This window comes from Molossus molossus, unplaced genomic scaffold (assembly GCF_014108415.1).
Source record: "Molossus molossus isolate mMolMol1 unplaced genomic scaffold, mMolMol1.p scaffold_m16_p_14, whole genome shotgun sequence".
In the NCBI taxonomy this organism is placed as follows: Eukaryota; Metazoa; Chordata; class Mammalia; order Chiroptera; family Molossidae; genus Molossus; species Molossus molossus.
The window spans coordinates 11376237-11391191 of record NW_023425349.1 but is presented as its reverse complement, the minus strand read 5'-3'; the positions used below and the strand labels follow the sequence as shown (position 1 = coordinate 11391191).

The 14955-nt window shown below is 40.9% G+C and overlaps 2 protein-coding genes across 2 annotated transcripts; one reads left to right on the top strand and one right to left on the bottom strand.

Annotated features, from left to right (window-relative positions):
- The first annotated feature begins 1653 nt into the window (after positions 1–1653).
- On the top strand, positions 1654–2677 carry LOC118630259 (olfactory receptor 1Q1-like). Its single transcript, XM_036262082.1, has one exon. It carries the CDS (start codon positions 1675–1677, stop codon positions 2617–2619), a length of 945 nt encoding a protein of 314 aa, XP_036117975.1. The 5' UTR covers positions 1654–1674; the 3' UTR covers positions 2620–2677.
- A 6653-nt stretch (positions 2678–9330) lies between these two features.
- Positions 9331–10314, bottom strand: LOC118630012 (olfactory receptor 1L4-like). The gene has a single exon (XM_036261716.1). The coding sequence runs from the start codon at positions 10312–10314 to the stop codon at positions 9331–9333; it is 984 nt and encodes a 327-aa protein (XP_036117609.1).
- Between the last annotated feature and the right edge of the window lie 4641 nt (positions 10315–14955).

Here is a 14955-nt window from a genome sequence, read left to right as displayed (position 1 = left end):
GTGACATCTTGAAGACAAAATGATTTTAGAAAAGAGAAATACAAGCCCAGCTGGTGTGGCTCAGTAGTTGAGCGTCGACCCACACACCAAAAGGTCGCTGGCTCGATTCCCGGTCAGGGCACAAGCCCAGGTTGTGGGCCCAGTCCCCAGTGGGGGGGGTGCAGGAGGCAGCCAATTGATGTTCTCTTTCATTGGTGTTTCCATCTCTCTCTCTCTCCAAATAATAAACAAAAAAATTTTTAGGGTGTCAATGGAGAAAAAAGGAAAAACATCTGTAACAAAAATAAATTAATAAAAAAAGAAAAGAGAAATACAAAAGCTGATAACCCGGAAACTGATTCTCCTAAAACCATGTCTGTATACTCTTTGAGAAGTCATTGGGTATTATCCAGGGTATGCATTCCCCAAAATAGAAACTGTTGGACCGAATGACCTCTGAAATCCCCCTCAGCAGCCAGATGCCTTGGTTATATAGCCCATCAGCAGGTTGTATTACCATGGATGAGATGCCTTGGTCTGAATTTGAGGAGTTGTGTTATATAGTCTCACTAGCATAGCCTCTAGAGCCAGATAAACATGACTGTAAGTTCAGATTTTGCCCTTTGTGAGCTTAAACTTTCTATATCTCAGTTTTCTAATTTGTAAAATAATAATAATAATAGCCTCCATAGAATTGTTATAAAAATTGAGTGTGATAATGCAGCAAAGTCCCTGGTTCAAGGTAAATGCTCTGTAAATGTTAGCTATGATGATAGTGATGGTGTTGATTATAATGAAAAATTCATACTTTGTTATTTTGGAAAATAATGATTAAGCACTCGATCCTTTTATCAACATGTGTAGTTTACATTGGAGATCAAAAGTGGCAGTAACTAAATGGCCTGCTCACAAGTCCCAGTCTATAAAAAAAAAATCCTTTTTGAAAAACAGTATAGAAGTTCCTCAAAAAATTGAAAATAGAATTACCATGTAATCCAACAATTCTACTTTTGGGTATTTATTCAAAGAAAACAAAAATGCTAATTTGAAAACATATACACAACCCCATGTTTACTGCAGCAGTATTTACAATAGCTAAAACAGGGAAACAACCTAACTGTCTGTTGATGGTTGAATGAATGAAGAAGATGTGCTATATATATAAAGGAATATCATCGAGCCATAAAAAGGAATGAAATCTTGCCGCTTGGAACAATATGGATGGATCTTGAGGACATTATGCTAAGTGAAATAAGTCAATCAGATAAAGACAAATACCATATGATCTCATTAATGTGTGGCATCTAGAGAAAAAAATTCATGACACAGAGAACAGAGGTGAAGAGTAGGGGAAGTAGGCAAAATGGGTGAAAGAGGTCTAAAAATACCAACTTCCGATTCTAAAATAAATAAGTCATGGGGATACAATGTACAGCATGGTAACTAGAGTTAATACTATATTGTATATTGGAGAGTTGCTAACAGAGTAGATTTTGAAAGTCCTCATCACAAGAAAAAAATCTGTAATCAGGTAGGCTCTTATCTTGGATGTTAACTAGACTTATCGTGGTGATCATTCCATTATGTATACAAAGATTGAATCATTATATTGTACACGTGAAACTAATATAATGTTGTGTCAATTATACCTCAATTAAAAATTAGTCATAATCACTTTTGTTCTTATGGCAACAGATGGAAGATACCAACTGGACCAGTGTATCCCACTTTGTTCTCTTGGGCATTTCTACCCACCCCAGAGAACAGATCCCACTCTTCGTCCTTTTCCTACTCATGTATGCAATCAACATGTCTGGCAACTTTGCCCTTATCACACTGATTATCTCTACTCCACACCTCCACACCCCCATGTACATCTTCCTCAGTAACCTGGCCTTGGCAGACATCTGCTTCACCTCCACCACGGTCCCCACGATGCTGCACAACATTTACTCTCCTACAAAGGCCATTTCCTACATGGGATGCTTAGCCCAGACTTATTTCTTCATATGCTTTGTAGCCATGGAAAACTTCCTCCTGGCTATAATGGCCTACGACAGATACATCGCCATCTGCCACCCTCTCCGCTATCCTGTGATTCTAACCAGAATGCTGTGTTCACAGATGGTGGCTCTGTGCCATATCCTCTCCCATCTTCATGCTCTGCTGCACACCTTTCTCATGGGCCAATTAATCTTCTGTGCAGATAACAGGATCGCTCACTTCTTCTGTGACCTCTACCCTCTGATGAAGTTATCCTGCTCCAGTACCCACCTCAACACCCTGATGATTCACACGGAAGGTGTTATTGTCATCCACGGAGCTCTGGCCTTCATCATTGCCTCCTATGCATGCATCATCTCAGTGGTCCTCCGTAGCCCCTCAGCCAAGGGCACATGGAAAGCCTTTTCTACCTGTGGCTCCCACCTCACTGTGGTGGCTGTCTTCTATGGCACCCTCACCTGGGTCTACTTCCAGCCTCTTACCAGCTATTCAGTGGCCAAAGGTCGCATCCTATCAGTCATGCACACAGTGGTGACCCCCATGCTGAACCCCTTCATTTACAGCCTGAGAAATGAGAATGTCAAGGTAGCCTTCAGGAAATGGAGGAGCCGAACACGGCTTTCTTTCTTTAGGTAAAACCCCAAAACACAGTTTAAGTTTTATCTGTGATTCTGGAGAAACAGTTTTGTCCTCACATATCTGTTTTTTTAGAACTTCTCAGACATATCTAAATTAAGTACATATCACAGATTTTATCATTGAATATTGTCCTGAGATATCTCTCAAACCCAAAGCAAATGAAACTATGTATTTAGTGTAAAACATAAGCATGACTCATTATAGGTGAGGTTGTTTTCTGAACCTGCCATTGAACGCCAGGGTTCTAACGCCCAGAGTTAGTTAGAGGCAGGCAACAGAAACCAATTCTCATTGATTCATGAAGGAAATATGTTTACTGAAAGTATATGTGGATTTTCTAAGAAGAATAAGCAACTAGTCTCAATAAAATGGGAAAGAACCACAATCAAAATCATATTCCAGAATTGGTCTGATGAGCTCACTGCCGTAGTCACCAAACTTTGTTCACTGCTACCTGTATCCCCACCAACAACCGTAACCAGCAATCGTCAATGGGCATAGCCCTTGGAGGCCTGAAAACCAGATGTGGCCACCTCCAGAAACAACTGCCCAGTTCTTATTCTTTGAACCAGTAAATGTAGATTCAAAATAAGGTGGTTTTTGCCCTGGCTGGTTTGGCTCAGCAGTTAGAGCATCGGCCGGCAGACCAGAGACACCCGGGTTCGGTTCCCACTAAGGACATATACCTCAGTTGCCATTTGTCCCCAGCCTGGCTGCGGTTGTGTGGGTAGCAACTCATTGATGTGTCTCTCTCACGTCAATGTTTCTCTCTCTCTTCCTCCTTCTCTCCCTCCCACTCTATCTGAAGATAAATGCAAAAATGTCCTTGGGTAAGGATAAAAAAATAAATAAATAAAAATAAGGTGGTAGATGCGACTGGTCAAGTCTTGGTCACTCGCCTATGCTCTAGTGCACAGGGAAACTGGAAGAACAACACAGATGCTTTTATTTTCTATAAGATAAAGGGAGGTTCTGTCTCCCATCAAGATAATTAAATGGGGGAAGTAATTCAATATGTGAGAGGGACATAATGACAAATTTCCACTGAATAAGGTCAGGAGTTAAAGATGTTCCACAATTAAGCATCATCACAGTTCTCCAACTTGCATTGCCTTAAATTCACTAGCTGTACCATTCAGAAATAACTTACACTCCTTTGTCTCAGCACACTCCTGACTTTCTACAGTTGATATATGGAACTTGTCTATGTTACTATTTGTCTGCTGGACCTGAGGAAAAGGTCCAAGAGCTATGATGTCTATTAAAATGTCAATTCTTCAGGTCCAGCCTGTGTGACTCAGTGGTTGAGCATCAACCCATGCACCAGGAGGTTGCTGGTTCGATTCCCGGTCAGGGCACATGTCCAGGTTGTGAGCCAAATCCCCAGTGGGGGCATGCAGGAGACGGCCAATTGATGTTCTCTCTCATCAAGAGAGATATTTCTATCTCTCTCTCCCTCTCCCTTCCCCTCTCTCTAAAATCAATAAAGGGGGAAAATGTTTTAATGTTAATTCTTCAGTTTCATGGGTTTAGGATCAAAGGAAAGGTGAGAGGGGCCTCCACGACATGGGGCAGAAGGTGCAAATGTGGCTGATTTAGTCCATCTGTTCAGACAAAGTTTCTATTATGAGATATGAGTGGCTATGGCACTGAGCTGAGAAGGAGTTAAAATTGTGGTAATTTTGTGTAATGAGCTAGAAGAAAATTTTCTTGTAACCTACATATAAGTGTTGGTCAAAATTTGCACCATTGAATTGGTTTAAGAAGCTATATTCCCTAAGTCTTTGACTACACTAAGATAATTAATTCTTCCAAAATATAGGGAGCCCTGGCACATATAAAATAATAATAACAAGGAAATCAAGCCTATGTTTTTGGTGTTAATCCTCAACTGAGGATATTTTTCCCATTGAATTTTAGAGAGAGTAGAAGGGGGTAGGGGAAGAGAGAAACATCTACTTGAGAGAGACACATCAATTGGTTGCCTCCTGCACACATCCCAACCAGGGGCAGGGATTGAACCTGTAACCCAGGTACATGCCCTTGACTGGGAATCAAACCAGTGACTCTTTGGTGTGTGGGTCAACACTCTATCCGCTGAGCCACACTGGCCAGGGCTCAAGCCAACCTTTGATTAGTTAGCTCTGATTTTTTTCCATTTGTCAGAAAGTATCTTATATACCTAATATTTTTCTTCTGGACTCCACCATTTCCTCTAATTTTATCTTTCCTGCCTGCTGACCCACCTCCCTCCTTTCTCTGTCTCCCCTGACTGTTACATTACTGATCCTCTTTAGTCTGAACCACCTGATTAGCCTCACCTCTTAGCACTGCAGCCTCTTCTAAGAATCCCTCCTGCTCCCATTGAAAGAACTTTCTTAAGGTAAACAAATAGTCAGAATGTAAATAAATACTTTTGAAGAGCATTTGGGCAATTCTATCAGAAAGCACTGTATTTAGATGATACCTTTCCTCTTCCAGGAGTTTATCTCACAGTTGTGAGTATACAAAACACAGAATTAGTAAAGCTGTTGTAACCATCATAATCTGCATGTCTTTTCCCATATGAACAACTGTAAACCTTCTTTTACCAACCCCTGTATATCATGAGTGATTATATATTATGTATATTTGAATATACATATATTTTATGTTAAATACACTATTGTTTATAACAGTGAAAAATTCGAAATAGCCCTCGCCGGTTTGGCTCAGCGGTTAGAGCGTCAGCCTGCGGTCCTGAGAGACCCGGGTTCGGTTCCCGCTAAGGGCATGTACCTCGGTTGCAGTTTGTCCCCGGCCCTGGTTGGTCGTGTGGGTGGCAGCCACTCGATGTGTCCCTTTCACATCGATGTTTCTCTCTCTCTCTCTCCCTCCCACTCTACCTGAACAAAAAAATGGAAAAATGTCCTCAGATGAGGATTAAAAAAAATTAGAAATAATCTTTATGCATACTAACTAAATTTTGGTTCATTATGTTGGATAGTTAGACAGATAGTATTATCTGTTCACAATTCTTCCTTCCTTTCCTATCCTAGCCATGGCTTCACTGCGGGCAAAATGTATCCCCACTGACTTTGGACTTGTTTTAGCCAGCAGTTTATGAATAGGCATAACAAATGTTACTTCCAATAAAAAAATTTTTTTTGAATGGGTTTAGACTGGTTTGCCCAATACGATACACGTACACTATGAATTGCTGTTCAGTCAATAAAAAGAATGAGGCAGATTTCCCAGCTGGTGTGGCTCAGTGGTTGAGCATCGACCCACGCACCAAGAGGTCGACGGTTCAATTCCTGGTCAGGGCACATGCCCAGGTTGTGGGCCCAATCCCCAGTGGGGGGCATGCAGGAGGCAGCCAATCAATGTTCTCTCTCCCTCTCCCTTCCTCTCTCTCTAAAATCAATAACGAAAAAATATTTAAAAAAAAAAAAGAATGAGCTCTGGCTGGTTTGGCTCAACAGTTTAGAGCATCAGACCGCGGACCAGAGAGTCCCGGGTTCAGTTCCCACTAAGGGCATGTACCTCGGTTGCAGTTTGTCCCCAACCCCAGTTGGGGTCATGTGGGTGGCAACCACTCAATGTGTCTCTCTCACATCGATGTTTCTCTCTCTCCCTTCCCCTCTCTCTCCCTCCTGCTCTATCTGAAGATAAATGCAAAAATGTCCTCAGGTGAGGATTAAAAAAAAAAAAATAGAATGAGGCAGATTAACTCCTGGCCTTACTCTCATTTCATCAATAGCCTCTAGGTACATATAGCTATCTAAATTTTTACCTAGCTTATCTCCCATGATTTCTTCATCTGTATACTATTAATAATAATAATAATAATAGAATACACATATATGGTACTTATTATGGGCTGGTCACTCTTACAAGTGCTTTATATATACAGAGTGGAACAAAAATAGAATTACCGTTGTTCATATGGAAAATAACACAATAAATAAACAATATCAAAATAAACCCTGTGTTTTGCATACTCACAACTGTAAACCTACTTTTGCCACACCCTGTATATCAAATCATCAAGTTCTAACCTTACATTTATACAATTTTTATTTTGAAAAAAGAAAATAAATTTTCTGGAGTTTCTCCCTCACTCCTTCATGACTTCAGCATCTGACTGACTCTCCACCATGATTTCATAGTCACTTTTGGAAACACTAACATCCACATAAATGGTTTTCTAACAAACAACCTGGGTTCTCAGCTCCTGGCCTGCTCAGCCTCAGCTGTCTGTTACTCTGCCCCTTCTTGCTCACTGGCTCACGTGGGCGCATCTGAGACTGCCATTCCAAATAACTGCACCACTGGTGAAATCCCAATTTTAAACTTTTCACTTCCTATCAGCTTCCATTTTTTTTTTTTTTTTTTTATCCTCACCCGAGGCTATTTTTCCATTTTTTGTACAGATAGAGTGGGAGGGAGAGAGAGGAAGGGAGACAGAGAGAGAAACATCGACGTGAAAGGGACACATCGAGTGGCTGCCACCCGCACGACCAACCAGGGCCGGGGACAAACTGCAACCGAGGTACGCGCCCTTAGCGGGAACCAAACCCGGGTCTCTCTATACCGCAGGCCAACGCTCCAACCGCTGAGCCAAACCGGCCAGGGCCATTTTTTTTTTTTTACCTCATTTAATCTACTTATCCAACTACAACAATTCTCTGATATCATTGAGAGCTATCATCCATCACCTCATTGATACCCGTTCTCCCACCTTTACAAGAATACATGTTATGGTCCAGAACTGTAAACCACGTTTTTGTAAACACCCTCAATTCTTTTGTTCCCTTTTGCTCCACCTGGCAAAATCCCAGTCCTAGGTAAATCCAACACCTTGTTTATTCATGACTGTACTGGATTACCTGATCGTCACTCCAGAACATCACCTAACCATGCTGACACGACTCACATTAAACTTGTAAATGAAATACCTAAATGAATGCTCGTATTGGCAGAGCTGAGGCTTCTCATAACACTTCCTAGTACTTCACCTTCTCAACCTCGAGCATATTTCACATAATTTCTTTCTACAGTTCTCTAAAACCACCCTGCTCCCACCACTCTCAGCTGGAGTCTTTCCAAGTGTGTGCTGTCTTCCTGCCATCACATCGGCAGCCCATCTGCACACCCTGACTTCCTCTTTGTTCCGAGGGAAGAAGTGGCTCATCTCCTAGAAAAAAATATCCCCTTGATAGATGTACATCCCATTTCAAGGATTTTATTCTTGCAATTAATTCTTTCTCTCTTGAATCCTGAATTTTTCATTATATACTAAATTATTTCGATCAGCAAAGGATGCTTAATGTCACTGGTCTTTACAAAAATTAGAAGAAACGCTCCCTTGGCTCATGTCCTCCTCAAGTTACACACCACTTTTCATCTATCATTTCAAAAATTATACTTGAGAAATGTCTATTATCACAGCCTCCACTTACTCACTTGCAATTTTATCATAAAATGACAATAATTGTCATTCTTCCCCCTAATACTTCACTTAACTGCCCTTACCAAGTTTTTCGATAATCTATAGCTTGTCAAATCTGATCATTAATTATCTGTTCTCATTGATGACTTCTCAACTGCATTTGATAGAGTGACCACTCTCATATTCTGAAAACACTCTTTCCTGGGACTCCGACATCCCAGACTTCTCCGTTCTTCCAGCTAACAGCCACTTCTCAGTCGCCTTTGCTGTCTCCGCTCCCAGACCCCTAAACGCGGGAGTGAGCAACCATCTCGGGGCTCTGTCCACAGTTCTCTTTTCTATATTCTCTCCTTCGGAGATGTTACCCCGCCCCATGGCTTCAAATATCATCTATGTTTTGTTCTGACATTTCTATCACAAGACAAGGCCTTAAGCCTCAAGAATTATATATGTAACTACCTATAAAATATCTCCACTTGAATAGATATCACAAAATTAACATGGCCTAAAACAAGTTGACTTCGCCCTCCTCCCACCATATCTACATGCCCCCCACTTCCACATCTAAATAATTACTATGTCCATTTTCACAGTCCATCCTTGATTCTCCCTCTTCCCTTATCTATTGCATTTGGTCTCTCAGTGTGTCCAGACAGCTCTACTGACCGTAGGTCCCAAATCTGACCACTTACTCCTGGTGTTAGAGCCCCCCCACTTTCTATTATCAGTGACCCACACTGTCTTTTATGGAGTGACACAAAAGCTCAGATGGAATAATTCAGTGACGGTAAGTATTGAACTGCTTATTATTACTATGAGTTGAGAATAATGAGAAATCATAAAATTATTACAATTTCAAGAGAGGTTTAGACTACTCTGGGGTGTATTGAAAAATCACTCTTCTATGTAATGGTGTTGTAACTCACGACTTCAGTACATGCCATTCCATCATTAAAGTGATTAAAGTTCTGCAGGGCATACTGATTTGTAACAATTTGGCTTAGTAATTAATCCCCCATGCCTCATATTAGATCTGACAGAGGTGAGGTTCAAGTTTGATGATTTAAAGGTATCTTTTCTGTTCCAAAGGGATGAGAGGCAAGGTCAGTCAATGGGGACAAAAGCTATTGGTTCAAAAACTCACTTCTTCCCAAACCCAAACACGAGGGAACCGACAGGAAAGATTATTCCACAGGAATGTGAACCACGCCAGTGATTAGGAGTGCAACCCATCTATTTGAGGCATTTAAAAGTTAGATCTTAACTCCTCAGACTCAGGAGATATGCTGCCATTCCCGGATGGCCTGGGAGCCAGGCTGGAAGTTTCCTGAGGGGCAGAGTTTCCTGAAAAGCCTTCGAAGAGCTCCCTTCACCTCCTGGTTCCTCAAGCTGTAGATCAGTGGGTTTAGCATAGGGGTAACTACTGTGTAAAAGATGGCGACCTGGCGATCCTGGTCCAGGTCATAGCTGGAGGACGGCCTGAGGTACATGTGGATCACAGAGCCATACAGCAGCAGCACGACCAGGATGTGGGAGCTGCACGTGGACAGGGCTTTGCGCAGGGCAGCCACTGAGTGCATGCGGGCGATGGCGACTCCGATGCGGGCATAGGAACCCAAAATGAAGAAGAAAGGGCTGACCACCACAGCTACCCCTTCAGTAAATATTAGCATTTCACTGACTACTGGTCGGGTGCAGGAGAGCTTCAGCAAGGGTGTGATGTCACAGAAGAAGTGGATGACCTGGTTGCCACAGAAGGTTAAACGGGTGACCAACACACTATAAAGGAGGCTGTTGAGGCTGACAACCACCCATGAGGTCAAGGTTATGTGCAGACAGAAGCGACGGTTGACGATGGCAGAGTATCGTAAGGGGTCACAGATGGCAACATAGCGGTCATAGGCCATGGCAGCCAACAAGTGGCCTTCCATGCTGCCCACAGTCATAAAAAAGAACAGCTGGAGCATGCAGTGGTTAAAGGAGATGGTTTTATTCACAGACAGTGTGTGGACCAGCATCTGAGGAACAGTGATGGTGGTGAGAAATATGTCAATAAAGGAAAGCTGGCAGAGCAGGAAATACATGGGGGTGTAAAGCTTGGGGTCTGAGAGGGCAACAATTACTAACAGGGCATTGCCCATAACTGCCACCAGGTACATGGCAAGGACAATCCCAAAAATAATTGGCTGTATCTCTGGCCAGCTGGACAGGCCCAATAAAACAAAGTAAGTTACTTCTGTCCTGTTCCTAGTGGCCATAAGATGCGATCCATGTTCCCTGCAACAACAAAAAAGCAAGTGTTGAGATAAAAATAATGCTGAAATTTACTCTGGGATAACTTTGAGGAAATACCTCTTCTTATATGAATGCCCCTAGTTTCCAAAAGAGTTTTTCCTTTAATTTCCCTTGATATTATCTTTCTATCCATCCACTCACTCCTCTAATCTTTAGTTTATTCCACTAAGAACCTTTCAATTTGATAGATACAAAGGACAGTAGGATGGTCCCTGCTTTTTGAAACCAGTGTATAACAAGGAAGGCATCACACTATACACAGAATGTCTTTGGTGTTTGTTATGAGCTGAAGAGCATACTAAATATCACATATTTGATTCTCACAACAATCCCATATGGTAGAAACTATAGTACTTTTAGTCCCACATTACAGATGAGAAAGCTAAGGCAAAGAGACTACGCTGTTGAAGATCTGAGCAACGAAACCTAGACTTAACCCTATCTAGTTTTGTTGGATGTAAATCCCACACTTGGCTGGCTGTCAGAGGTGGAGAAGGGGAAGGTGCCAAGGCTCTGGCCAGATGTCCAAGTCTCTACATCTTTGATGGGGGCACTGGAGTGAAGATCTGGTCCTAACTTTGTATGTCCAGAAACTTCTGTTCTTTTGGTAGGGGAGTTCATGTTCCATTAAGGCAGCTGAACTTACCTGGGATGAGAGTAGAAATGATCAATATAATCATTGGCTTTATTAATGATTAATTTTCAATGAATGATAAAATCTTACAATGGATAGACTTCTCATGTCTTTTCAGCTCAGGTTTTCCCAATAGGCAGATCTACATGATACACCAAAGAGGTAACTTTTTGAGGCTACTAAATGGATAAGAATATTTTGATGAAAATATTTTTGAAATGAAAATAATGAAATATTTTATTTTGAAGAAAATAAATTTCTTCATGAATGTGAGAAAATTAAACTTAAAATAGAGTATAAGAGAACATGTATTAAAAAGCAGAGATCTCTTATGCTAACTTTGCCCACTTCCATGTTTATTTAGGGTTTTGTTTTTTTTAACTCTTCTAGTGGTTCATACCTTTATGCCTCTAAATAATATGCTATTTGCTTATATAGCTATGTAATAATTTGATCAATTTAAGATATCTTTCAACTCTCTATTACGAAAGATGATGTTTTTGTTTGTTTGTTTTTAATCCTCACCGAGGATATTTTCCACTGCTTTTTAGATAGAGTGGAAGGGGGAGGGGGTGGGAGAGAGAGAGAGAGAGAGAGAGAGAGAGAGAGACATTGATGTGAGAGAGACACAGCAATTTTTTGCCTCCCCAATCCCCACTGGGGCCAGGGATCACACCTGCAACCCAAGTACGTGCCCTTGACTGGGAATCGAACCTGTGACCCTTTGGTCCTCAGGCTAATGTTCTAATCGCTGACTCAAACCAGCCAGGGCTGAAAGATGATGTTTTATCTTGTTTACATTATCCCCACTCTTTTCTCCTCCTCTCCCCCCTTTATAGATGATTATTTTAGTTCTCCAGTTGGTTGCTTTTTTTTGCTTTTAAGTTGTATACTTAAATCTGTATTTCTTATTCCATCAACTTCAGACTATACTTATTGTCTTCACCCCTGCACCCTCCCAAACTTTGGAAAGCTGTACCTTGATGTGTTTTTTGTCCAGATTAAAAACATATAAATTTTTCCCTGTCTGGTTTGGCTCAGCAGTTAGAGCATCGGCCCATGATCCAGAGAGACCCGGGTTTGGTTCCCACTAAGGGCACGTACCTCAGTTGCAGTTTTTCCCCAGCCCCGGTTGGGGTTGTGTGGGTGGAAGCCAGTTGATATGTCTCTCTCACATGTCACTGTTTCTCTCTCTCTTCCTCCCTCTCTCCCTCTTTATCTGAAGATGAATGCAAAAGTGTCCTCAGGTGAAGATAAAAATAATGATAAAATAAAATAAATTATGAGTTTTAACTATAGGTAAGCCTTCCAGGTAAAAGCTGAGAATCAATAGACAACTTTTATATTCATATAACTATATAAATATATTTCATTGCAGAACCAAATAAGGTGCTATAGTTGTATTTCCTCATTGATTAGTCCAGTGTTCCACCCAACTAAAGGAAAATACTCCTAACACCGAGATAAAGAACCAAAACTATTTAAGGACATCTCTCTTGGTGCTTTCTTTATAATCATCACACATGAAGCAGAAGCTTAAAATGTAAACTCATCTTTTGTCTTTATTCCTCCTTGTATCCCTCTCTGTGTCAGTGGATATAACTCAAACTATAAACTCTTGTGATCCTATTACTCATTCAAGGTAGTGGCCACATAGAGGTGTGTATATTGAGGTACAGATGAATGTGAAAGAAGAAGAGATGAGAAGAAAGGGAGACAGAATAAGTCCCTTCATGGAGAAAGGGAGGGAAAATGATCTCCAAGGGGGTGGAGGGAGTAGCAAAGTGTGCAGACTTATCCATTATGAGGGTAAGAATGTAATAAAAAGTGTATTTTTAATTAATTATATGCAATAAGAGTAGTAAGCAGCAGTAGTGCTCTGATTGGCTGACTTATGAGTCAAGATTTAGCTCTTTATCTTTCCTGTTTTCTAATATCTCAACATCACTTCCATCAGAGCCTGAGCTCTGTGGATCCTGTTGAGACAATTTTGAGGGATCAAGGATGCTGATGCCAGAGAGAAAAGTAATTTGTTAGAAGAGGTATGAAGGTATGCACATGTACAGATTTGAATATCTCAAGGTAGTAACCTAAACTGAAATCTGGGAAACAAAAAACGAAAGGAAGAATCCCTGAAATGAGACTGAGAAGTATCTCAGGTTTCCTAGTCCCCGCCTGGTGCTTCAGGGACATCTAGAGTCGTGGAGAAGGGAGGCAGCTAGAGTGTCAAGGCCGAACCCTGCTTGTTCTTGTCTTTTTCTTCTTTGATGAAAGCACAAAAGGGCATGAGTCTTCGCTGTTTTATCAATATCTAAATCTTAGGAATATGCACTAATGAATGTCTTCTTGGTCTAAATTCTATTTCAAGCCTCTACCTTGTGTTGATGAAAAAAATACTGGATCTGAGATATATAAATCAGAACTTCCTTTTTCTCTGTTTCAAGAATATATCTTCCATATCCTCACAAAATAAATGAGATCCTTCATCACACATTTCTTGTACCAGAAAGTTATGATTGCATGACTATATTCTCCATCTAAACCTTCATATTTTCATTCAAACACCTACCTTTCTATGTTATTATTGACAATTCCTCCATCACATTGCTTCCCTTGAGTATAATACTTGTACTTCATTCTATTCACTGGTCTTCTCGGTATAAACATCATACTATTTTCTACAAGAGGATTACAATGTCTTATTTTCTATTCCTTTCTATTTACCACTAGGGTAGAGTGTAACCTTATTCTCACCTTTTCTCTGTATCTAACGTCATACACTCAAGTCAGAAAATCTGGGTGGAGCTCTTAGCCACACTCTCACAATCTCACATTAGGGATTACCTTTGTGTAATTCTCCATAAAAGCCTTCTCTAGGGCAGCATATCCTAGAGAAGCAGCCTCACTTACATGTACACAGTCTGAGACTCCACCAACCCCAGAAGACTCCAAATGTGTTCGGATGAAATATTGATTAGAATGGGCAGAGCCCCTCTATCTTTCTTTACTAAGACTGTAGCTCAGAAGTCTGCTCCTTCTCCTTCCTTATACCTAGATCTCACTGAGGCAAAACCATAACGCTTCTGAAAACAATACTATCTGTAGGGAAGGTCTATCCTTTGGGGATCACCACAGCCTTGCACAATGTCAACAGTTGGGCAAGAAGAAACCTTAAGGGGAAATTAATTCTCATGTCATCACCTGAAGAAACCATCTTTCCTATACTTTCTGTAATGTCTTAACTCAGCTGCATTACTTGCAAGGCATGGGGCTGTATGAGATAGCAATAGGAGAGCTCTGACCACTGTCATGTTTCGTCCTGCTCACCAGTGACTTCCTCATTTCCTGCCCTCACCCAGTTGTATCCTTTAGCTGGATCTCATCTAGCCATCTTGCTTATCTATTTTAGAACTATCATCCTCAGAATACTTGATTTAAACAAGTCTTTGAGTATCAAAAAAAAAAGCAGAAGGTGAAACACCACATCAAAAAATCTGAGACTATATGCAAACTGGAGAGATTTTTGGTCTCATTTTAAAATATAATAATAATGACATATGGCTTATTGATAGGGGTTATGTATTATGGAAATGGTCGCAAATCGAGTACATACCAGTATTTTCCACCACGGACCTGCACAGAAGCAGCTCGGTCCTGTGCTAAAAAACCAAACTACTAATTGGTAAATGTGATCAAAATTCAGTGGGAACAGAAAAATATTCTAATCAATCAAAATGTAATCAATTTCCTTAAAATAATAAAATGCATTTATTTTTGTTTGCAGAGCAGCTATTTTACTTTCTAACCATCCTACTTACTTTGAGGAAGTGACTTCTTCCCTTAATGGGTAAAGGCTGATGGTATTGTCTAGTGCCCTCCCACTCCAGAATTTGAGGAAGGAGATAAGGGGAATGAAAACGGTTGAATGAGATTCATTTCTACCAGTCTCACCCTAAGTAGACAGTCCTGG

Coding starts and splice junctions, on each gene's coding strand:
- LOC118630012 (XM_036261716.1), bottom strand. CDS start 10,314: ATGGCCACTAGGAACAGGACAGAAGTAACTTACTTTGTTTTATTGGGC.
- LOC118630259 (XM_036262082.1), top strand. CDS start 1,675: ATGGAAGATACCAACTGGACCAGTGTATCCCACTTTGTTCTCTTGGGC.